Source organism: Fukomys damarensis, unplaced genomic scaffold (assembly GCF_012274545.1).
Source record: "Fukomys damarensis isolate Sample0158 unplaced genomic scaffold, DMR_v1.0_HiC HiC_scaffold_16, whole genome shotgun sequence".
NCBI lineage: Eukaryota > Metazoa > Chordata > Mammalia > Rodentia > Bathyergidae > Fukomys > Fukomys damarensis.
In genome coordinates this window covers 94,220,979-94,246,065 of record NW_022900928.1, presented here as the reverse complement: position 1 = coordinate 94,246,065, position 25,087 = coordinate 94,220,979, and the positions used below count along the sequence as shown (strand labels likewise).

At 46.8% G+C, this 25,087-nt stretch overlaps 2 protein-coding genes across 2 annotated transcripts in view; one reads left to right on the top strand and one right to left on the bottom strand.

Annotated features, from left to right (window-relative positions):
* Clcn1 (chloride voltage-gated channel 1) overlaps window positions 1-16,826 on the top strand; it is a 29,591-nt gene extending 12,765 nt beyond the window's left edge. The window contains exons 11-23 of the mRNA XM_010607663.2: window positions 207-291; window positions 535-684; window positions 5,886-5,955; window positions 6,153-6,263; window positions 7,883-8,096; window positions 8,332-8,465; window positions 10,240-10,484; window positions 10,837-10,948; window positions 11,211-11,290; window positions 11,495-11,533; window positions 14,444-14,548; window positions 14,630-14,716; window positions 15,257-16,826. Coding sequence (XP_010605965.1) covers window positions 207-291; window positions 535-684; window positions 5,886-5,955; window positions 6,153-6,263; window positions 7,883-8,096; window positions 8,332-8,465; window positions 10,240-10,484; window positions 10,837-10,948; window positions 11,211-11,290; window positions 11,495-11,533; window positions 14,444-14,548; window positions 14,630-14,716; window positions 15,257-15,631 — 1,807 coding nt within the window. The 3' untranslated portion in view covers window positions 15,632-16,826. The remainder of the gene's footprint in view (window positions 1-206; window positions 292-534; window positions 685-5,885; window positions 5,956-6,152; window positions 6,264-7,882; window positions 8,097-8,331; window positions 8,466-10,239; window positions 10,485-10,836; window positions 10,949-11,210; window positions 11,291-11,494; window positions 11,534-14,443; window positions 14,549-14,629; window positions 14,717-15,256) is intronic.
* Window positions 16,827-17,397: 571 nt separating this feature from the next.
* Fam131b (family with sequence similarity 131 member B) lies at window positions 17,398-24,330 on the bottom strand. Its single transcript, XM_010607661.2, has 6 exons — window positions 23,269-24,330; window positions 22,899-22,934; window positions 22,501-22,594; window positions 22,030-22,227; window positions 20,445-20,588; window positions 17,398-20,261 (listed from the first exon to the last, which is right to left on the bottom strand). Exons 1-6 carry the CDS (start codon window positions 23,455-23,457, stop codon window positions 19,789-19,791), a joined length of 1,134 nt encoding a protein of 377 aa, XP_010605963.2. The 5' UTR covers window positions 23,458-24,330; the 3' UTR covers window positions 17,398-19,788.
* Between the last annotated feature and the right edge of the window lie 757 nt (window positions 24,331-25,087).

Genomic DNA, 25,087 nt, shown 5'->3' with positions numbered 1-25,087 from the left:
CTGATATGCATTAAAACAGTAGGGAACGCTGTGGGTAGGGAGCAAGGTGCATTGGCTTCCCTATAAAGATTGTATTTTTTGGCAAGGAGAATGCTCTTTGTTGAAAGAACTATGCCTATGGTTGACTACAGGAAACTTCAGCTTGCCAGAGTTCAGTGCTGGGGTTGGCTAAACCAGGGAGATGGTTAACTCTGTTTCTTTTTCAGCCGCCTGCTATATCCTGGAATTGTTACCTTCGTCATCGCCTCATGCACCTTCCCGCCAGGAATGGGCCAGTTTATGGCTGGAGAGGTCAGCTCAAGTGGAATCAGAGGGTGGGCTGCAGGTCATTGCACCTGACCAGGTTCTGAAGCCAGGAAGAGAGAGGGCAGTTCAGGCTTTCAGCTTCTGTAGTTTTGCCCTTTGATCCACTTTCTCCCCCAGCAAAGGGCAAAAGGGGACCCTTGAATAATGAAGTTGGGGAATGAGTTCTCTAAAAAAGAAAATACAGTAGATCCCTGGAGAACCTGCAACCTCTGCTTCTTCCCCACACAGCTGATGCCCCGTGAAGCCATCAGCACCCTGTTTGACAACAATACGTGGGTAAAACATGAGGGTGACCCCAAAAGCCTGGGTCAGTCAGCTGTGTGGATCCATCCCCGGGTCAGTGTTGTCATCATCATCCTTCTCTTCTTCATCATGAAGGTACCACACCCCACTGTGGGCCCCCAAACCTCTATTTTCAATCTAGCGACCCAGGGTTCGCATGGGGTCAGAGGGAAGAACTTGTCTAGTAAGGAAGTTGCGCATCTCTAGATGTGAGCTATATCTGGGGTAATTGCTCCATTCACATCAACTCAGTGATGTTGGCATAATTATAATAACCCTTCTAGGGCCAGGGAATTTAGCTCAGTGGTGCCACCGCCTGCTTCACAAGTGCAAAGACCTGAGTTCTATTCCTGGTACAAAACAAACAAACAAACCCTTCTAATGGTCCTATTTGTTATCTTTTTTTTTTTGGTGCCAGGGATCGAACTTGGGTCCTTATGCTTGCAAGACAGGCGCTAGAACCACTGAGCTAAATCCCCGGCCCTCCTACTTGTTATCTTATTAAAGCATCACAACAGCCAAGTAAACAAGGCAAGACAGAGTTTAGCAATATAGATAAGTGTGTCAAAACTTTAGATTAATTAGCCAAGTTCCTCCCACGTGTTGGGTAATTAGGTGTTTCATTATCCATGTACTTAATTATTCATTTTCAGGTGATTTGTACACCTCCCCACCCTGTCTGTGAGTAATCTCTTTTCTGGAATTTTGAAAGAGATGAAAACGTTTACATCAATTTTATTAGTGACTCTAAATAATTTTTATACATGTCATTAGTCTCTATTTAGGTAGTGAGGCTATGAGAACTTTTCCTTGCTCAGACTATTTTTTCCTAACTTCAGTTAGGAAACAAAAGCTGACCTTTTTTAAACATCTGTTCTTTTTCTTACCTGTCCTTCAAAGATTATGTATTTATAGTCTTCTCAATTACTGCCTTATACAAAGACATTTTTTACTTCCACCTTGGTTGTGACATCTGTCACAGCTACTGATTGCCTTTTTTATTCTTTTTTGATGATTTCCCTTTTCCTAATAGTATGGCTTACCTAAATAATCCAACATTTTCCTCTGTGTATTTTGGTTCTCATACATGTCTGTCCACACTGAACTTTCATGCTTTTGAATGTCTTGCTGTTAATTTCTTCATTATACCTTTTATGAATCTGCACTTTTCAGCATACGAGTCACTAAGTTATATTATATTATTATTTCAAAATACAGTGGATTAATTTGTTCAATAAATGTTGTTAAGTACGTATGTGTCAAGTACATAATACTTGATCATTGATCTTTGGCTAATCTTATGCTTGCAGCTGAAGAAATTATTTTAAAATCAGGCATAATGGCTCACACCTGTAATTCCACTACTCTGGAAGGTTCAGGCAGGAGTTTGAACCCAGCCTGGACAATTTAGTAACTTAGTAAAACCCTCTTAAAATTATAAATGGCTGGGATGCAGGTCGGTGTGAAGGTTCTGGATTCAATCCACGTACCATAAAAAGATTTTTTTGCTACCCATTTCACACACCAGGCTTTCTTTTTGTTTGTTTGTTTTTTGGTTTTTTTATACCAGGGTTCGAACCTTGTACTTGGGAGGCAGGCAAGGTGTCACTGAGCTAAAGCCCCAGTCCCTTCTTCTTTTTTTCTTTAATTTTGGTACAGGGGATCAAACAAGGCAGGTGCCGTGCCACTGAACTAAATCCCTGGCTCTGTGTGACTTTCTTAAAGCTGTATTTGTGTATGTTCCTCCTGGGCTACTTGAGGTCGGTTCACTGGATTTCTAGCTTCCATATTTTGCACATTTGCTTCAATAATTTATTCCTTATTTATGTCTACCTTCAAAATATTTAACGTTTTTTCGTAAAGAAGTTCTCAGAGTCTTTTAGGGATTTGATTTCTGAACTTTCATTGTGGAGTTCTCACCTTCTCCAATTTATAAATCCTAGTTTCCATACTAGTCATTCACTCTATTGAACCCCTTGTTAAAATGTCAAGATTTTCCAAAGTTTTGTAGAAACAAATAATGTATATTTTCTCCCTTACCTCAATTCATCTTCCCAGATTTCTAGTTATATATCTGCATTCTATTTCATGGATTAAGGCTTATTTTGAGAGTCCTAATTGGATGATATAGAAGGATTCAACTGTATATTGCTATGATTAATTTCTCACTGAAAAGCTATACTTCCTGGGCTACATTTCAGGCTTAGCAGTTTGCAGTAGGTCTATAATGTTCTATAGTATTTAAAACCATAAAAGCATCTATTGCTACAAATACATATTACTACTTATTACTGTTTCCTTGCATTTTCACTATCTAGCCATTGAATTCGCAATCACACCTTTATTTTTCCCAAGTGTGAGAAATAGAACACAGAGCCAAATTAAAATATAAAAGTGAATATATTAGTCTATTCTTTGTTACAATGATAAAGTATCCAAGGCAGTCTACTTTATAAGAAATAGGTTTATTTTGGCTTACAGTTTTGGACATCCAAGGTTGAGGGGCCACATCCAGAAATGGCCCTCTCGCCAGCAGGTCTTGAGGCAGAACATTACATCTGTGTCAGGAGACACAGCACACACGTGTGTCTACATATGTCTCTTCTGTTCTCTCCTTCTTGTAAAGCCACCAGGAAAGTCCATCAGGAGGACTCTACCCTAACAACCTAATCTAATCCTAACTGGTTTCCAAAGGCCCCATTTCTAAATCCCACAGTCAGATTAAGTTTTCAATCCTACTTACCTCACAAAGGGGATTAAATTTCAAAACACGAAGCCTTGCGGGTACATTTGCACCATATCCAAACCATTGCAGAGCCTAAAACTATTTTCCACAACTAGATTTAAAATTCAGTCCCTGAGGTTTTCTGGCAGTCAGGGTGGCTGGTGAGATTCTCACTTCAACTCCTTCATAATATTGATGAAGGGAACTTCTTTCTTCCTTTAGCTCAAGACATGGCAAGTATCACTGTGTTATAAGTCAAGCTATTTACAATGAATACAAATATAATTCCAGCCTCTCCACTTCCCCTTTAGAAGTCTAATGTTCAACTGAGTATCAATTCTCAGCACAGCCTGATGCTCCATAGAATTCTTTCTACTGGTCTTCCTATCACTCTTCTTGTGAGGGGCATAAGTCTATATTTAGAATCTGTGATAATTGGTCTCTAGTTTCCCATTTCTCTAGAATGAGGTGTTCAGGAGTTTGTTTTTTTTCCACATTGCTACTGGGTCCGTTCTTTCATGTGCCAATAGCAGAAAGAGTTCACTTATCTCATGTGCCATTCTTTGTGCTGAAGGAGTGGATGACTACAATGCCCTTTGATCTGGACTCTGTTTGCACACGTATCGGAGGATAATCTAGTTCTTCCTCTGAAATCACACCCATTGGTCACCTACAGTCTATAGTACTGGAGTTTCAGATTAACCCGAGCCTATAGAATCTCTTGTGGTTTTTATCTCACAAAGAGATGGTTTCTGATCATTCAAGGGGTCTCAAACTGTTAAATGTCACAATCACTTAAGAAGCTTAAACTACATGTTCTTAGAATCATGTCTCCAGATAGCCTGATGCTGTCGCCTTCTGGGAGGTCTTGTCTTCATTTCAAACTCGTTCCCTGGGTTGAGTATTACTGTTGGGTATTTTAGTAACTATTCGCTCTGAGTAGCTTTTTCTACTCTGTATGAATACTATTTGACCAGTCTGTGATCCATCTTCCTTCTCTCCCTCCTTCCCTCTTGTATTGTACCAACATTTACTGAGCATTGACCAGTGCAGAAAAAGCAGAAATCACAAGGTACATTCTCTCCCTTGAAATCTGAGGATATGAAGCCAGGCGTGGTGGTGCATGCCTGTAATCCCAGCACTGGGGAGGCTGAGGCAAGAAGATTGCTGAGAGTTCGAGACCAGCCTGGGCTACATAGTGAGTTCCAGGTCAGTCTCAACTACATAGTGAGACCCTGTCTCAAAAAACAAACAAACAAAACAAAACAAAAACAGAAATCTGAGGATATGTTCTCATCTTGCACATTTAATATTGCATACTTAATCTTTGAAATAGTCATATTTCTGATATGAAGAAGTATGATTTGCCTCATTTGAGTACTTCTGGATTGAAGCTTTCTGAAAATCTTTATTACTACCTCATGAGTTCAGCTTTGGCTGAGGAGAATTAGATAATTAAGAAATTTATTTCCCATTAGTTTATAGTGCAACTGGAGCAACTTAAGAATTGTGAATATTTTAATCTTTTCAGTTTGTTTGAACTTCTATTACCATCTTGTTCCTAATTAGAGATCCTTTTCTAACTTTCATTTATTTGTTTTAGAAGTACACATGTATGTGAAACTGTTGCTGAGTTTATTTGTTATGTGTCATACTTTCATTTCTTTGCAAATATTTCAAAATGTCAATTACTATTGTTTTCCATTGCATTTTTTCAAGTCTTTCGTATTCTTTGCCTGAGAATGTACATCCTGCATTTGCTACAACTCAGTTTCTATTAAGATACTGCCTGATGAAACTGGCCTTAGAAATATGTTGTATTATATTAGCTGACTAATCCAGCTCTTGCTTGGCCCTCTCAGTACATCAAGGAGAGATTTGTGTATGGGGAAGCTGCTGGGGATGGAACCCAGGGCCTAGCATATGCCAGGCAGGTATTCTGCCACTGAGTTATACTCCTTGTTCCACATTTAATTTTTGAACTTCATTAAAGATGATTTAATGTGATAGCAAATGAAACAGGCAGCACACTCTTCCCTCAAGCTTCCCCTGTGAGGTTTGCTACATTGGTGACTTTATAAAGTCATGCAGTAAGTCACTAGGACTTTAGTGTCTGCCACTTAGAGCTGGGTGTTCCTTTTCAAAAACATTATTTAACAAAGGGAGGGACTCCTCCAGCTTCAAGAGTGTCAGGCTACTCTCAGAGGGAAACTTTCTGGATTAAGTAAGTACAGTGAACTGGGATCTTCTTGGGGCAGTAAAAGAGAAATCTTTTGGGGGCCCTATTCCTTTTTCTGAGAGTGCCAAAAAGAAAACACAGTCACCCAAAGTAGGAGGGATTTGTGTTAGATTTTATAATCCTGTTGTCTTTGATGATCTCTCAGCCTAAGAGTGTAATGTTTTTTGGTTCTGAAGAAAAGGAGACAGCCAGAATGGGTTGCAAAAGGATTAGCCATCCCAGTACTTCTGTGGTAACTCCTAAAGTGGGAAGGAGGAGGGCAGCAAGAAGGGAGTGCATTGGTGTATGTTGGGCGAGTAAAGAGGATGTTCTAATGCTTCTTTTCTATCTCAGTTTTGGATGTCTATCGTGGCCACCACTATGCCCATACCCTGTGGAGGCTTCATGCCTGTGTTTGTGTTGGGTAAGTTCTGATGGTGTTTTACTAGTAGCTTCAATCTAGAGTACTGGGAAAGCAAGGAGACATCTGGAATGCTGGGAATTTGCATGTGGTCGAAACACTCAATAGAGATTATCATGGAAACATAGAGAATGAGGAACTTTACAGGATTTTTTTTTTTTTTTTTTTTTTTTTTTTTTTTGTTCTTATATTCCCTCTAGGAGCTGCATTTGGAAGGCTGGTGGGAGAAATCATGGCCATGCTATTCCCAGAGGGTATCTTATTTGATGACATCATCTACAAAATTCTCCCTGGGGGCTATGCAGTAATTGGTGAGACACATTCCCACCCTCAAGTAACCAAACTTCAAGAATACCAAATCCTGGCTGGGGATTTAGCTCAGTGGTGCCGCTGCCTGCCTTGTGAGCCCAAGGTCCTGAGTCTGATCCCCGGTACCAAAAAAAAAAGAATCCCAAATCCCACAATCAGAGTCTCTCAATACATCTTAAATCCAGAGTACACAAAGTAGTTTTGATTTAATGCTGTTGAACTCACCTTTTATTCAAATATTCAACCCTTTGCTCTGGTTTTCAAGTTTTCTTATTCAACTTCTTTGAACCTTGGTTTTCCCATGTGGAAAAGGAATAATGGGGGTATTACATGAGGAAATAAGAATAAAAACACCTTGAACTGAGTCTGAATGTCTAGTAAGGGTTTTCTTCTCCTCCCTAAGAATTGTGGAACCAACAAGGCAGGTGACTGCTCAGGTGCACTCACTCTGAGATGCACTAATATTGACAGGGACTAAAAAGTGTTCAGAGCTGAGGAACAAGACTGGGCTTTCTCTGCCAATTGTTGCCGGGCTGACCATGGAGCGAGTCAGCTGCCTTTCTGAGCCTTAGTTTCTTCATTCTAATGTGACTCCTGAAATGGATTTGTTCTAAGTGTGACCACTGTAACCCTCAGAATTACTCTGCCTCCTCCCTGTTTCCCATCTTTGCAGAAATCCATGATGTCTAAGGTCATGCCTCCATTGGATGAGAACCAATAAACCAGCTGTATAGCTCAAATGGCACCTATCCCTTATCATCCTTTATAAGACCTGCTGTTAACAGTTAGCATCTACTCTTATTCCCCCACTTCATACCTCTCAGGTGCCCATCGGCATCTTCCCTGATCTGCATGTTCCCATGCACACATCCTATGATAGTGTGTGTTCTGATATATTTTGCATGCAACATTCAGCAGTGTTGTTCCTTTCACTATTTTCCTTTTGTAACTTTTTCTTGTTACATTTTCGCATATGCCTACTCTGATATTTTCCCCACAGGATATCTACCTCATATTTGGTGATGAGAAAATAACTGAAAAATAAACAAGATAGATGCTATCTTCAGTGAGCTTATAGGATCATAAACTGTTAGATCTGTAAGGGCTATAGAATTCATTTAATGACCACTTTGCTCTACAGATAACAGCAGGGATTCCAGAGCAATTAAATTCTATTTATATGGTTAAAACACAGACTCAAGATCTGGTGCAGGTCTCCTTGCTCCAAGTGCACATCATGGTTCTTGGGTTTTCACTCTATTCACTCATTAATTGTTGTCATCAACACTTAGGGCCCAAGGTAAAATGCCATAGTGGGGTTTCAAAATGTTCATTAAATGATACAAACCTTCTAAAACAAAGAATGGATAAGACATGGCTATCTTCATATTACAAAAGAGCATTTTGGCACGTGCAAAGATTCTGTGATTTACTGAATGTTATAATGTGGTCAAAAGCATAATTTTCTAGCAGGTCGCAAGCTAGTCCCTTGTCTTGACAGATGTGCTGGCCCTGACCAAGATCCTGCCTCCCATTCTGTGTCATTTCCACCACTTCCACAGGTATCCTTCATGCCAGGATTGTAGCCTTAACCTCTTGACATATTCCTGTGTCGTTCTAGGAGCAGCAGCCCTGACGGGTGCCGTGTCCCACACAGTCTCCACAGCTGTGATTTGCTTTGAATTAACGGGTCAGATTGCTCACATCCTACCGATGATGGTGGCTGTTATCTTGGCCAACATGGTGGCTCAGAGCCTGCAGCCTTCCCTCTATGACAGCATCATCCAGGTCAAGAAGCTGCCCTACTTGCCTGACCTGGGTTGGAACCAGCTCAGGTCAGTGCCATTAGCTGGAATTAGCTCAGACTTGCTGGGGGATGGGAGGTTCTGAGGTTGAGGTTGAGGTCAGGGTCAATGTTGGGAAGCACTGTTTTTCATTCGTTTCCTGTTTCCACGTGCGTAACTACTGTGAGTGAAGAAATGCACGTCTGACCTCATGGGAGGAATAGAAGGGACAGCAAAGGCACAGGCATATGGTGGGACTAATCCACTGTGCTTTCTCCCTCCATAGCAAATTTACAATCGTTGTTGAGGACATCATGGTACGCGATGTGAAGTTTGTTTCAGCTTCATGCACATATGGGGAACTGCGAAATCTGCTCCAAGCCACCACAGTCAAGACTTTACCATTGGTTGATTCAAAAGGTCAGTGGGAAGGAAGGAAATGGATTCCTGAGCTGCTGACTTCAACAAGGATTACATAGAGGTAGAGGACACTGGTGTGGGCTTGTCTTTAGGGACCGACCAACCTTCTATGGGAGACCCATGGTGTACTCCTCAGGGACAAATTCAGATATATCACATGCACAAGAAAACAGTTAAAAATGTAACCAAAGAAACACAATTGATTGTCAGTAGTGAAGGCATCTGAATTCCATAAAGTCACCATGAACATGGAGTTACTACTGGACACTATATCAGACAGTTACTTCTAGGGGAAACACAGGGATTAAGCCTTTTATCACACTGTTTTCATCAACTAATCAATACATAATCTCATTTATGTGTGTGTTTAAAATGCCTTATTCCATAGATACTGCTGTTGTGTTAACGTGGGGCTCACAGTCAGCCGCACATAATCATAATACCTGAAAGGAGCTCACCTACCATACATATTTTAGTGAGGTCCAGCACAGCCTCCATATGCTCAGGAACACCAGGCAGCACTTCAGCATTGCATTTGGGCTGTTTTAATCAACAAAAGCACCAACACAAAGCACAAAGATGTGAAAAGCCTAGCATTAAATAGCCTGCAAAAAGAACTCTCTTTTACAGTACTCAAGCTGAAAAAGAGGGCTGGGTACTGTTTTGTTCCATTCCAGTTGGGAACATGAGCATCAGGCAACTCAATTTTTTTGTCGCTTTGCACATGTCTGGTATTGATTTTGGGTTCCAAATGTGTATTTTGGTGAGTAGATGAGTTCACCAATAGGGAACACATGAGGGGGACAAGCTGTCCGTCTCATGGCCCTTGACGTCTTAACTAAATCACACCTGTTCTCAATGCCCAACTTAAACGAGACAGGAAGCTGTTGCCTATAAAGGAGTGGATGACGTGAGTAAGGATGACTCCACATTTCTCTCTCTTCATCCTTCCTTTGGCACTTCATACTGCTTTTTATTATTTCTTACTGTGCTTTGTACATGTGTTATCTTGTTTCCACCACTAAACTGAATATTCCTTGAAGGTAGAGACAATAACTTCTATATTTACAGAGTATTTTGTTCTAAGTATTTACTGGATAGTAAATAAATACTTCTGGTCAGGTATAGTGGTGCACACCTGTAATCCCAGCACTCGGGAGGCTGATGTGGGTGGATCACACTGAGTTTAAGGCCATCCTGAGGTACAGCATGAGTTCAAGACCAGGCTGAACTACATAGTGAGACCCTGTCTCAAATACATACATACATACATACATACTTCCCTAGTGTTTGAATTAGTGCAATAGCTAAAAATCATGTAGCATTATTTGGAGGCATTAAGATTGCCAGTTCTGATATCAGGTAATCAGAGCATCCAAAATTTTCAAATTACTTTAACTCAAATATTTCCTCTAAGCTCAGACAACTTCTAAGTACCTCCTACAATGGCTCTTTGCTGGCATTCCTTGTTTCATTCTATATGGATAGCATTGATCAGCTTATTTTAATATCAAGGTCATTCATTGCCTGTATAAGGTCAGTATCCAAATGTCAGCATCAATTAGTATGCTACCAGTTGGGTCTGTAAGTGCTAAATGGGTGAAATAAAAGAGCCAGTGAGGTGAACCCTGGAGGATTTTTGAAATGCTTTTTTGGGAAGACAAGGGCAAGCACTGGAAAAGGGAGATGCTCGGGACTTCACTGCCTCTGGCAGATCGTCCGGAGCGTGGCACGGTGTGGGTGGGGGCTGGGGCTGATCATGGATCTCCCCCAGATTCCAGGATCCTGCTGGGCTCTGTGGAGCGCTCAGAGCTGCAGTCCCTCCTCCAGCGCCACCTGTGTCCGGAGCGGAGGTTGCAGGAAGCCCGGGACCTGGCACTGAAGTTGTCAGAGCTGCCCTACGACGGCAAGGTGCGGCTATCCGGGGACCGGTTCCTGGACGGTGCGCCAAGGGGCCGACCCGAGTCCTTCGCCTTTGTAGATGAGGATGAAGATGAGGACCTCTCCAGCAAGACCGAGGTGACCAGGCTGAGAAGGACCAGGGAGCCCGAGCGAGGGGGGAAAGGAAAGAAAGACATCAGAAGAGCCGCCAGCACCATAAGTATTTGGTGATGCTTGGGCTGGGCTGGGACAAGTGCAAGGAGAGATGGGACACCCTGGCAAGTGAAAAAGACACAATTCAGGGTCGGGTGCTGGAGAGACTAGTGCCTTTGATTTAAGGAGATAATGTCAACTTGTGTATCTATGAGAATTCAAAGAGTTCTAGGGATTCTGAGCCCAGGTGGAATAGAGTTAAGATGCCAACTGGAAGGGGAGTGAAGCCTCAAGCAACCTCTTTCCCAATACCAAGAACTTCTGCTGTTTCTTTCAGTTGCCTCCTCCTCCTCCTCTTCCAAACTTTGCTAGTGTTCCATCGTCCTCCGAAGAGCCCAATGGGCCCCTGACTGGCCACAAACAGTCGCCTGAAGCCCCAGAACCTGCAGGTGAAGACCTCCTGCATGCCACCTCACTCACTCATGCCTTGGAGGTTGCCTCTGTGCCACCTCCACTCATGTGTGAGGCTAGGGGGTGGCAGGGAGTGGCCTGCATGGGCTGATTCTCCATATTACTGTTCCAGGAAATGGGAGTAGAAGTAGTAGAGAGGTGTCTGTGGGCTTAAGGCACCTGGAAAGTGCAGTTATTTAAGGGACCCTAGGGAGTTCCTGGCCACTCCCTCCATTTGGTCACTTCCACCACTCCTTTCAGGTCAAAGATCCTCTATCTTTCAGTGCCTGCTGCACTGCCTGCTGGGCCGAGCTCACCCCCCAAAGAAGAAAACAACCCAGGTGAAGTGATGTGCTTGAAGAGGGATGAGGGAGGGGCTCACCTTTGAGGGATGAGAAATTATGGTCTTTACTATGCAGAGCAGAGATCCTCAAAGAATGAAGTCTTGGGAAGAAGGCTCCCGTGGTCCTGGCCAGGGAGAGATGAGAATGTAGCTAGCTTGGGAGAAAGGGGAAAGAACTTTGTCCTGTGTCTTTCTTCTCTAGGATTCAATGGATTTAGTGGATAACATGTCGCCTGAAGAGGTAAGTAAGAGAAAGAGCACCTGGGATGAAATTGTTCTACCCCATGAAGACATTGCTATTTTTTCCCTTCTTTCTCTATTCCGTTATTGTAATAAAAGGTAGATGGGAAAGTATTTTGCAGGATTGGAAAAAGGCATGGTTATGGAGAAAGTAACAGGCATGTGATGGCATGAACACATTATGTTCTCAGAGGGACAGAGTCCTTGCAGAAGAGGACACTTCTGAACTTCATGTGCAGATGGGACCATTATGCTCTAGACCTGGAAGTGGATGATCCTGACCAGGCAGAGGCTATTCAAGAAGGATGGCATTTACCTGTCGTGAAATAACCAGGGGCCTGCACTAAACCGTAACAGTGGGGAGAATCACATCTAGACTCTAATGGGTAACCTGGTAACCTTCCCTGGTGGAGGTTACTGTACTGGGTAACAGTACAGTATCAGGTCCTAGGACAGGGGACCACTGGAAAATGTCTGTCCTGAGGCTACAAAGAACTACAAATGGGAGGAAACTAATGACAGTGTTGTCTCATGAGGACAGATGCCTCTTTCTTAATAGAAGTCATTATTAAGACCACAGAGAAAAAGGAATCCTGAATATGCTTGGATGTGAGGCGTGGACAGAATATGGAACAGTGATCAGAAGGAAGTGATCGGTGATCAGAAGCAGTGATTAGAAATCCTGATCAGAACAGTCCCCAGGAGTCATGGAAAAACAGAGAAAATCCATTAGCAGCTATTGCTTGTATTAAAGGGAATGCAAATTGGCTTCTAAGATAGAGCTTTGGAAGTATGCGGCTGACATAAAGCCATGGTGGAAACTATTTTTAAATAAATATCTTCCTGGACATCCAGAATAAATGTGTGCTGAAGATTTGAAATGCTACAAGTTTACAGGAGGGGTTTGGAATAGAAAAGAAGGAAAAAAGGAAGAAATGAAACTGCCTCCCTTGCTACCCCTTCATAAATGGGGGGGGTCTTCTGCTACAAGCAGGAATCAGATGAACCATACTGCAGTAAAGTAGTTCTTTGTTTAATTGTTAACATGTATTTTATTTAACATGCACCAAAAAGAGTGAAAACCAGTGAGTTTATCATTGTGGAGCTCCTCACTTCATGTTCCTCAGTTTTTTGTGCCATTGATGGAACATTTCAATCAAGACACAAGGTACAGCCAGGTATAAAAAGAAGATAAATTATATGGAACACTTTAAGATGCTACCAACTCCCATGTGACCCATTGAGCTATTTTGAAAGGATAAAATCTAATAGGAGTCAAAATTCAGGATATTTTGAGCACAGTCCTTGGATCAAATGAGATGACAACTTGATGTCAACCAAGATATTGATACTGACAAAACAGTATGGGGAGTAGCATGGAAAGAAGTCAACATTGAAAGGATTTCCCCCAAAGTCTTTACTATGGTTTGTTTAACTCTGAATATTTTGTTCAGAGTATCCACAGCTAGGACTCTGGTTTCTAATTGGTGCTCAGACCAACAGTGGCATCTTCCTCCCCTTGGACAAGCTGAGGCTGAAGCCAGAACATGGTTAGCCCATAAGGCCAGACACCCAGTTCCTCAAGTCGTGGCCTGTGGAGTCCTGGGCAGTCTCTGTAACTCAATGTGCCTCTGCTTCCTCACCTGTAAAATGAAGATGAAGACAGAGTTATTGGGAAGCTTCAATGAGCTAAGACATGAAAAGCAGAGTAATGCTTTGTACAAAGGAAGAGCTTGGTAAATGTTCACTAAAAATGCTGCTGCTGCTTTGTTCCTAGGGAAAAAGCAAAAATGAAAGCTGAGAAGTCAGAATGGTTGAAGAATGGACCAACCCATACACACAAAGTCTCTCTGTGACATACCCGCCAAGGGGTCATCTGTACTTTGCTACGACCTGGTGAATCCCCCTGTGAACCATTACTCAGCAGGAAGAGAATTTAAAGGAGGTGTGATGGGGTCCAGAAATATCAGGAAAGGACAGATGGAGGGAGCCTTCTGTGGACACACACCTGACCCTTTTGTTCATATTCTCTGAACCTTAAAGGTATAAAACCGGACAAACAGGAAAAGTAAATAAGCAAAGTACTACATCATTCAGAAGATGCCAACCAGAGAATAATTTTAGAAAATCTTAGATCCAGTTATGAAAGCCAGAGGCATAAGGGCTTCTTTGCAATCCTGGGGGTTTCCATTTGCATATCTGGAGTAGCAACAACAGCTGGCCTAAGTTCCTTAATGTTTCTGTCATAGACAGAGACAAAAACAAACCCCAAATGGCTTTGGTGAAGTCAACTAAGTCATGTGATCCAGTAAGTCTGCTCAAATCAACAACTGTTCCCTGAGATGTATTTTCTAAGAGGTGGCAGTGCTAGTTTTCTCGTAATGCCTAGTACCCTCAGGAGGTCACTTTCTATGAGCAGAGGTAAGGCCAGTGCCATACAGGGTTGACTGTGACCAGTGCCATTTCTGAGAAGGAAAGACTTGCAGAGTACATAGGAATTTAAAGACGGGGAAAGCATGTCCAACTGGGGCACCAGGAAAGTCACACAGTAGGGGAATAGAACAGGTACATGAAGTCAAGGTAGAGAGAACAACAAAGACCAAAGGAAAGACCAGAAAGCAGGCTGGTTTAACTGGAGAAGTGGGCACACAGGAGTAGAAGAAAATAAGGCTGGAAATATAAGATGGGGGCCCAAGGGTGAAAGTCTTGAGGAAAGGGGCCATTCTGGGTGCCCCAAGGGTGAAGATGGATTGGGGGCCTGATGAGGGAGGATGGGGCAATGTCGTGCTCTGGGAAGAAGGGGAGCACTCTGGTCAAGTGGATCTGTGATGGGTGTGTTTGGGTTGGTTAAAGCCAGGCATCTGAGGTTAGAAAGGCCCTGATACTGGTGACTTTCCCACCTGCCCCTCAGATTGAGGCCTGGGAGCAGGAGCAGCTGAGCCAGCCTGTCTGCTTTGATTGCTGCTGCATCGACCCATCTCCCTTCCAGCTAGTGGAGCAGACCACCCTGCATAAGGCAAGCCTTGCTGGCTGCTGAGGGCTGTAGGGAGGGCTGGGCAGACGCAGGGTGTATGCTAACCTGTGCTCTCTCCATCAGACACACACTCTCTTCTCGCTCCTTGGCCTCCATCTCGCCTATGTGACCAACATGGGGAAACTCAGGGGCGTCCTGGCACTGGAGGAGGTAACAAGAATAGGTCCCACTTGAGCAGGGGAGGAGGGAAGGGCATAGGACAAGAGCGGGAAGGGATATGCTCCCCTTTGTGTTTCTTACGTGGAGTTTGGGGGAAGCGGGGGAGCAGGAAGTGAGAGGTGGAGACTGCGATGCCTATTTTGGCCACAGTCCTGAAGGGTACACAGTTGTTCACCCCATGTGGGATGTTGTGTGATCCTCACAGGTTTAGAACAGGAATTCAGGGTGTCACGGGACTGTGCTGCTGGGGGGGTGGCTGGGGAGGCCGAGGAGGTCATTGAGAGGGAAGGGGTTCACAGGGCGCCTGGTAGTCACTGCTAGCAGGCGGAAGTTTCTGTCACACCCTTGTGTCTTCTTTCTGTCTTCTTCCTCTGACCATTCACTGTTGTCTCTCTCCAATTCTCCCTTTCTTGCCAATCTCTTTCCCATTCCTCTTTTTGTTTTTCTTTCTTGTCTGTTTTTCCTCCCTCTGTCCCCATATTTTTTCTCTTCCCTATTTTGTACCTCTCCTCTTCTCCCACTCCTCCCCAGCTACAGAAAGCTATCGAGGGTCACACCAAATCTGGGGTGCAGCTCCGCCCTCCCCTTGCCAGCTTCCGGAACACAAACACCTCTCTGAAGAGCCCAGGTGGCCCACCCCCTCTGGCAGAGGGCTGGGGCCTGCCTGAGGATGCTGCAGGCCTCCCTGGAACAGGGGACCTGACTCCTGCCTCCCCAGAGACACCAGTACCACCACCGTCCCCAGATGCCACTCTGGCCCTTGCCCTGGCCAAGGCAGGGGGTGAACTGGAGGAGCTGGAGTTAGTGGAGAGCCCAGGGCTAGAAGAGGAGTTGGCTGACATCCTGCAGGGCCCCAGTTTGCGATCCACTGATGAAGAGGAGGATGAGGATGAACTGATTCTTTGACCAACCCTGGACCCTGCTCATAAAGACCACTGTTCAGAGGCCCACAACAGCGGATGGAATTGTGTGGGACTGGGGTCCTGAAGTTGGGGTAGTTGCACCTCCCAGGATTTTTTAAATGTGACGAGAATAATCTTGAAGGAGGAGTCAGAATTTAAGGAGGGAGGCGTTTCAGTCAGTTAAACATCTTCCCAATTCCTAGGCAGGCAGGTGTTTGTAACCCTGGGAGGGGCCCTGAATAGTCTGTGGGGCTTCCTAGGTTTTCTTGCTGTTTGTGTGGGATGCTCGCCTCCCCTCATGCCCCACAATTTCCCTATGCTCTTGTTCCAGTGTTTTCCTGCCCTTGCCTGTCTGTCCTTCAGTTCCTAAAGGGGGTAGGTGGGAGAAGCCCAGAATGACAGTGGCCCAAAATGACAGCAGAACGGGAGATGGGACCACCTCCAGGCCTTGTGAACTGGCCACCCCAGAATATGCCTCCAAATCATCCACACCTGCTTCTCTGGGAGCCCCCAGCCTCACACACCAGCCCACAGCCTATCCCCAGGTCCTATCCTGGCTGCTACTACCATCGCCAAGCCAGGGCCATTTCGGACCAACCACATGCCCCTCCTCTGTCCCATGCTTCAAACCATGAGATGTGGATACAAAGACTACCAAGAGCAGCTGCCTGGCAAAGAAAAAGTTGCCAAAGCCTCTGCATGGAAGAGGCAAGTGTCTTATTGTTAAACAGTCATGGCCACAAGGTATGCTCTGACCCCCCTGGCAGAAAGACCTCCTATCTCACATCAGTTCTGTTTCCAGGTGACTCCTAGAAATGCCCCTCCCCGCTGCTGTGATTGATCTGTCCTGCTAAGGGTTGCTGTGCCCTGGAGCTGTGCCAACCCCAACCCCTCTTAATGAGATCCTCTAGTTCTTCCGGGGTGGAGACTTGGCAGGACACCCTCAAGACTGCAGGCGTTAATGCTTCCCATCCTTGGGGCAGTTCCATCCTTACCCTCCCCAAAGGGCAGCAGGTTGTGGTACAGGGCATTCACCTGCCTTCCCTACAAAGGGGGACCAGGGGCTCTGAGCATCCAGAAGCCCTGGCTCCACACTCTGTCCCACCCTCTTTGCCATTCTCCTCCATCCCCCAAATAAGACACTCACAGTCAGAGGGTGCCACCACATTGTTTAGTGTCACTGAACACAGCCTCTGGTCCTCTCCAGCATCAGGTCCCTTCCACCTCCCCAGGCCAAGAAAGACAGATGCCAAGGCCTGGGGAGGGGGGTTGGCAGCGGGCATCAAGCCCCTGCCCATATGTATATAATCTGTAGTATTTATATATATTTATATACAATTCTCTCTGTAATATATGTCATAGAATCCCTCTTGGGCCTGGGGTAGGAATATCACATTAGGAAAACATGCTAAGACTGGCCATAAATATGGGCATTTCTCAGACCTGGAAGACAGATGTGGGGTGTGTGGGTGGGGGCAAAGACAATAATAAACTTACTCCCCAAGATCCTCTCCTCAAGACAAGGATAAGGAAGGCGGGGTGGTAGAGTCAATGGAAGGGGAGGAATGGAAGGTTTGGATTTTCATTTAATAAAGTCATTTGAAAATGAAAGTGCACCTTCCAAAATCATTTAGCAAGAGCAGTTTCATTCACAAGAATATAAAACAGCCCTGCTCCAGAGCTGCTGTAAAACGTGCTGCACGGCCTTTCACCCCAAAAGAAAAGCCCATCCCCACCCCACAGCTTCCTCCTGCACATGCCCCACCCACCCCCCCAAAATAGGCTAAAAGAAATCCCCATGCACCCTGCCCCAGAACCAGAGGCAGTCCCTCTGCCAGAGCGCACCACTGCCCACCAGCACCACAGTCTTCCTCTTCAGAGTGGGGCAGGGCTCCTGGCTAAAGGCAGACACCCCTGACTCTGCCTACAAGGATGTGCCAGCACCTTTGGCACACCAAGTCCCTGCTTCTGCATGAACCTGACTAGGTGCCTTCTGATCTTTATCTACCTCTCATCAGGGACCATTTGGCTTTCCTGGGAAAGGGAGGGGGGAAAGAAAGCTGTTCTAGTCTACCTTTCCCCACTCCCCAGGGTCCTGAGCAAAGGGAACTGTAATGAATGAAACCTACTCCCTGGATTGCAGTCCACTGGGATCTGGGGGAAGAATTGGGGGCACTGGTGAGTTGAGAAAAAAAAGGGAGAAGGTAATGGTGTTGGTAGAGCAGGCTGGGCAAGGGGAGGAAATGGAGCCAGTGGCAGGAAAATAGAGTAAGCATGCAAAATGCCAAGGACCTGGGGCAGGAGTCTGGGGCCAGAGACAGCTGCCAGGTGGACACACTGGCTTTTCCCAGACCTCCTGGAAGTAAGGTCTTGGTATGCTGAGCAACAACAGGTGGATAAACCCGAGGTATCTTTTCATGTACAGGCAGCGCTAGGTGAAGCCAGGGACTGTTCACTTACCTTGGCTTACCATACCTACTCCTATGTCCTACAAGAGCCAAGCTCAACATTGCTAGCCTCCCCTGCTCAGAACCCAGATGCCTGCCACCTCATGAGCGCCTATGCATGGGGTGGGGGGCAGGGTCACAGATGAACAGAAGCACACTAACTCTCAACTGCATTCCAAAGCCAGGGGTGGGGGGATTGCACCCAGGATCTGGGGAAGGACAACAATGCTCCCATCCTGACAGAGAACCAAGCAATAGGTCCCCTGACAGTGCAGGAGGACTCAGCAGCAGGAGCTTACAGGAGAACTAGGAAGCAGGGAACAGGGACAGGAGCCTTAGGCTTCTTCAGTTTAAACTCCACTCATGCCAGGGGCAGGTGTGGGCCACCTCTGGAGTGGCAGGGGTGAGATGCTCCCCATCTTTGCTCCAGTCCCGCTCTTCTGCCCCTTGCAGGTGTCCTGGTTTAATTTGGTGCTCCACGTCCCCATGGTCTCAAAACCCCAGGGGAATCAGTGTGAGTAGGGAAGCTTGTGCCTCCTGGCAAACCCATCCAGGAAGGAAGAACGCACTGGTTCTCCCCTCTTCCTCCAGCAGGTGGCCTAGGGACAGAGGCAGGACACCTGGGAGGCCATCTTGGGAGTCGTGGGAAGAGCTGATGAAGGGGTAGAAGCCAGTGCCCACCCTGGCCCGCAGCCACTAGCCCAGCCCAGCCAGGGCAATGACAGCACCAGACTCCTCCTTCCACCCGGCTCAAACCTGAGTCCCCAAGAAGGTATAAAAATGTAGAAAAGGCAAAGAGAAAAGTGTAAACAGCTCCAGAGAATTAGGGGTGGGTAGGGGGAGACCCAGGCGCATGCTCCCCCCACTGGCAGGAACACTGCCTCCAGGTCAGTGGATCTGAGACTGGTGTCCCCCCATTCTCCTCAGGGCTGGGCTCCTGGAGCAAGGGATGGAAGAAGGCAGGAAGGGAGCCAGAGCTAAAGCAGCCGGCCCCAGGTAAGTGTTTTCTCCCAACCTTAGGATCCTCCTTTTAGCCACAGGACATTCAAGAGCCCAGAACAAGTAGCCATGTTTGTTCTTGGTCTCATCAGTGACCTTCTTGTCTTTGGGCAGACCTTGAGATAAAGAATCACACTTGTGCCCCCAGCTGCCAGACCCACCTCCTGAGATCAGGATCCAAATTCCCCACGGAGGGCAGACTGTCCATCCACCCAGACACAGACGTGCCCTTCAGGTCACTCCCCTGTGCCTCTCAAGCCACATCCAACAGTCCCTGAGGTCTGCTCCTCACAGCCAGAGAAAACAGAGTCAGGAAAAGCAAGAGTGAAATGGAGAAAGGAGGCATTCAAACAGCACAGCCAAGGCTCCTGGAAGACGAAATCAGGGAGTGAAGAACTGAGATCCAGTTCCAGCATGGTCTCTCTGCACTGCTGTTGCCACATGCACATGGGCACAGAACCAGAAGCCCACCTCTGTAGCTCTTCTCCCACAGCTCGCCAGGTTCACTGCCATTCAGCAGCCTGGGTCTCAGTTCAGACTTGTGGTTTCTAGTGTTTGCCTAGATAAAACCCCTTTCTGGTCCTCCACTTGGCGGGCGAGGGCTGGAAGCTCCCAGGTTCCCCACTGTCTTCTGCCCAGCTCAGCTGTGCTGTGGGGCAAAGGAGGGGTACGGTTTGCAGCCATGCCCCTCAGGTAGGAGCAGGAAGTGAGGAAGCTAGTTGTTGGCCTCACCCTCCTCCTCATCAAAGGACTGCACACCTGAGGATGTGACGTCAGACACCTTCCGGCTGAGAGCAGTGGACACCTCAGGATCTTCTCGTGGGGAAAGTGACTCCAGGTCCCGGCATCCAGCATCCTCTTCCTCCTCAGGGGCCAGCGGCCTCTTCTCGTCCTCAGCAGGGCCTCTGGCCAGGTCCACCCCACCACCCCCTGGTGCCCAGTCAGTGTCTCCTCCCAGCAAAGCCGGAGGCTCCTGAGCAGAGTACCCTGAAGCAGGCTGGGGAGGCCCCATGTCATGCAGGCTAGGCTGCGAGTCATCGAATGCAGGGCCAAGATAGGATCCTGTGGCCGGAGAGGCAATGAGGGACTGGTCGCTTGCTTCCCAGGCATCTGATGACCCCAGACAGTACATGCCCTGGGACACATAGGAGTGAGGCCATCCATCCATGGGGGCTTGGGCAAGGGCATCTGTAGAGAGAATGAGGAGGCCTGAGCATCATTCATGGGAACATCACAGGCAGTACAACAGCACAGAGAAGAGCGGGTAAGGCACAGAATCACGGAATAAGGGGACAAAAGCTCTAGGAAAACAGATGAGCCCCAGTGAGGGCTCCTCAGACCCAGGGATTGGGTTCTGAATCCATTACTCACCCTGACTCTCCATCAACTCCTGGTAGTTGTCACTGTAGTTGCAGCCCAGTGGCTCCTGGGCAGAGTTGACACTCATGTCCTCGCCATCCATGGATGACCAGGCCATAAGAGTGGCCTCAGAAATAGCAAACTGTTCCATGACACCTGCAGGAAGAAATAAAGTCACCACACGATTCCTCGGGGACTTGTGCAGACATGGGGGGACTCCCAGTGAGGTGCTGGTCAGTAGGAACAGAATGCAGGCCCCTATATCACTGTAAATTTTCTAGGAGCCACATTTAAGATTAAAAAGAAACAAGTGAAATTAGTTGTAGTAACATATCTCAATATACATAAAAGGACTATCATTTCAGCATATTAACAATATAAAAGTATTAATGAGATACTGTACAATGTTTCACTTATCTAGCCTGTATTTTACAGATTCAGCACCTTTCCAATTGGACGAGCCATGCTACACATTTTCCATGACCACAGGTGGCCAGTGGCTACTGTGTTGAATAGACCAGCCTTGGTAGGTGCTCCAAACCAAGGAAAACATTACAGAGGACTCCCTAGGATGTCAGATATAGGATTCCTGGCAGAAAGGGTTGGGGGTCCTCTGCTGAGGATGTATTACTCTAATGTATTAGAGTTAGGGATTGCCAGAGCTTGTCTTTGGAGCGTTGTTTTGGGGGGCGGGGAACTGAACTCTTTGGTGGTCAAGAGCAGAGGAATCCACCCAGGGGGTAGCTTCCAAGACCCTGAGGGAGAATCAAGGGAATGTGGGTCCATAGTCATATAAAGCTGAAAGTCCTTGGGAATGGAAGGAAAAGGAGGGACATGAGAGTGAGCAGGGGTGCACTTTGTGGAGTTCCTATTCTAGTCAGAGCCAGGAGGGAGCTGAAGCCGGCACTGTTACTACCCGGAGCTATCACCCTATCCCTAAATTTCTGTCTTCTCTCCTTGCTGGTATTTCCTTTACCATCCATACCACCAACACAAAGATTTTTCCCTTCTCTTCCAGACCTGTCCCTTTTGCTGGGCATCTCACTAGCCAATAGGGCTCTGTCTCCTCTGTAGGGATTCTATACACCTTTCATTGTACCTATACTGCTTTCCTCTTCTGTATACCACCACCTACAAGCCAATTCCCTTGAATATCCAGTGGCTGTCACAAATAACGAGTTCAGTAAGTGAATCAGCAACACCAAATGTTGATGGGCAAAGGCTGAGATTCCCCAAAACCTCTTTCACTTCCGAAAAAGTGAGCAGAAGCAGAGCCTTTTAAAACCCAAAGCCCCTACATTTCCTCCTATACTAAAGAAGTATAGGGATAGGACAATCCTATATAATTAAAAGAGAAAGTGCTTTTATGTGGACCCACAAATTCTTAGTTCCTCTCATTTTCTGAGACTGTAAGTAAAGATATATGTGAGGGCACTACAGAATTAACAAGTCAAAGTACTTGCAAGTAGAGCTATTGGAACTGTTAGCCTTTGGCTAAGATATGTATAGAGACAATCCTGTCACAAAGGAGCAGGGTGAAGGATCAGTTGCTGGCCATCCCATAAATGCTTCTCTTGAGGGTTCAGGGTTCAAGTACCTGCTAGGAAACGCGCCTCCTTCTCGCCATCACTGAGGTCGGAGTAGGCATCTGTATCCCTGCGCACTGCCTCATGGCTGTGTTGTGGCTGAATGGTTGGGGTCTTCCCCCAGCCCTGCCACTCAATCATGTGGGCCACTCGTCCTTGACCCATGGCAGTGGGCTTCGTCACATGGTCCTTCATGCTTCTTGAGATTCCTAAGGGGCCAGATATTCCCCACATGCTCCCGAATATCATACAATATCCATATCACCCCCCCTCATCCCACCTGAGTCTTACACAGGATTCCATCCCATTGGGGCAAGTATCCCCCACACCCATATATGAGGAGTAGCCTTGAGGAGGAGAGGGGATGTGGGATGAGAGAGAGATGTGGGAGGAGGGTCCTCATCAAGCCTGAGGAGCATGACATTGAGACCAGGAGCCTATAAGTACTCCACTGAATGCACCTCCCAGGTTGGGAGTCTCACCTGAGAATGATGACTTGGCCAGGGCCCCAATGCCATACGCATTAGAGTTTCGCTTAAGCTTCGGAAGGATGGAGGTGGTGTCTTCCATAGAGAGCTGGGATAGGGAATTTAAGAGGAGGGGCAGAGGGATAAGAAGGTAAAAGTTGCCTCACATATAGAGGAGAGTTTGTAGTTTCCAGGAAGGAGGATATGCACTGAGGCAGGAGACACAGAAAACCATTATCCCTGATTCCCAAGGAGGCACAAGCATCAACCACCCTTGAGGACTGGGAAGTGGGGGAGCATGTGAGGGTTCATAGTGCTGCTGGAGCTGGGCAGTGTTGTCCCATAGAGCGCCAGGAAGATGCAAGGAAGCGGAGTCAGGGTGGGCTGGGGAAGGCTGGGGCAGCTGCACTCACATTGATGCCATCCCAGGAGAAATCAGTTCGTGTTTGCTGTAGAAGACAGGAGAGGAAATGGTAGTCCGGGCATTTGAGGAGTGTGAGTAGTCTCACCTTCCTCAGTGGGACTTCTAGGAGTGTGTAAAGTGAGGCGGGCCTTCCTGAGGTTGCCTCAGGAAAGCAAGATCTCAGTGGGGAACGTTTGCCGTGTATTTTCAGAAGAGCAGGGTGGAATGTTCTGTAAAGTGTCAGTCTGAAGGAGGGTTTGGGATGTTGCCATGGAATTTACGAAGAGAATCCAGAGATCGTGCACTAGAGACTAGGGGCTTTGCTCTTGATGGTCTCTCTGGCCATTTGGCACCGGGGCATCAGAGCTCACAGGACTCACCTCCGTAGAAGGCCGGTGAAGGCTGCTTCCATGCAGTGAGCTGGTGCTGTCCATGTTGATTTGATCCACATCCTTCAGGCCTTTCCAGTCTACTGCAATCACCTCATTCCCTAAAGTGGCCAGAGTGTTAGTTGCTCCCCTTTCCTCTTGGTCCCTCTTTGGTCTTTTCCCATAGAATGCTGGGACCATATACTGGGAACAGCCCTTCCACAAGCCACCCACTAGGCCCAGCAGTCAGTCCTTCTTCTAAATCTCCATTTCCTGCTACATCTCTACTGTTCCCAATTTTTGGTGAGAAAAATACTAATGCTGAGCCAAAACATTCAGTTTTAGCTCAACCAAAAATAGCACACTCGTGGCCTTATTTATTGTTGTTGTTATTGACATGGAGCGTGATGAGGATCAGAGGCTGGGTTTTCACAGGAAAGCAATTCTCCCTTCTGTCTGGAGGAATCTCTGAGCATTTCTATGTAGAATTGGGCTTTTCACCAATTACAAACAAGGACAGAACTTTTCTAGGAGGTCACATCTCTGAATCTTCCTTTGAAGGAGAAGCCTTCATAAGAACCAATGAGTGGGTCTGACAGGAAGAAGATGTGGTGGGGATAGAGGGAAGAGGTAATGACAAGGACTTGAGTGTGTTCTCCCAGCAGCAGAGAGAACAAAGACAAAGGAGGGTGTCCTGGAGACACTGCACCCAACAGTAGGAAGACAGGTGACAGATTCAAGAGGAGGGATGGAGGACAATGTAAGGAGATGAGAAGAGTTTGTAAAATAGGAATGAAAAATACAGGGATTCATGCCCAGAAGATAATGGGTGGTGGACAAGGCTTATAGGGCTGACCGGAAAAGCAAGAGACCAATGAGGGCACCTCCTGGCCTGAGCACAGGGTGATGATACCTGCTGAAATCTGGAGGAAGAACTGCTCAAGTTATTGAAGCCAGGTTCTAGCATCAAATGGCCGCCTGAACCACCTGCCCTCACAGATCCTCCATGCACATGGTTTCCTGACTCTGAACTGAGGGTGCAGGACCCTTCTTAGGAAGGGGTGCACGGAACCAAGTCTTGGGCAGGAGGAGGCATTCAGCATGCAACAACATAGCTGGTGCAAGGAGAGCGATTAGTTCATGGGGCTGAGGGAGGTAGGGTCCCCTGTGAAGTTGGGGCCTTGGGGCGGGGGCGAGATAGGTCAGACCAGTGCTGGTGCTTAGCACTGCTGCTTGGCACGGAGGCGAGCTGCCTGTGAGAGCATAGACAGTGGGAATGGGGCAGGCGAGGAATGGTCTCTGGGAAGGCAGCTGGGGAGGGCAGAGTGGGAGAGAGGGGAGGGTGGGGAGGTGGCCTTTGAGGAAGAAACAGAGCTGAGTCAGAGGCTTGGGGGGGGCAGAGAGGTGGAGGCCAAGAGGAGAGGAGAGGTGGAGGGGGTCTCCCTGGAAATAACTCGGGTCTCAGAGAAAGCAGGCTTTCAGAGAGAGAGTTTGCTTATAATAATAATACGAATTATTCTCTCAGCCTGAGGTCACTGGGGCGTGTAGGCGGGAGAAACTGGGAGTTGGGAAAGGGAAAATTGGGGGTTTCAGCAGAGGGATGGATTAATTTGTTTAAACGTAAAGTGCAGTGGGTGTATGGAGTGGGGGATCAGGGAGCGGCAGAAACGCAGAGACTGAAGGGAGAGTACAGATTCCCAGGCGCCTCCTCCCTCCCCCCAGCCCAAGGTAAATAAAGAGCGGCCCCGCCCCGCGCCGCGGTCTCCTCGGACAGGTGCGGGCGTCCCGGGGCTCCTCGCTGGGGACCCCAACCTGAGGGAAGCCGGCTGCG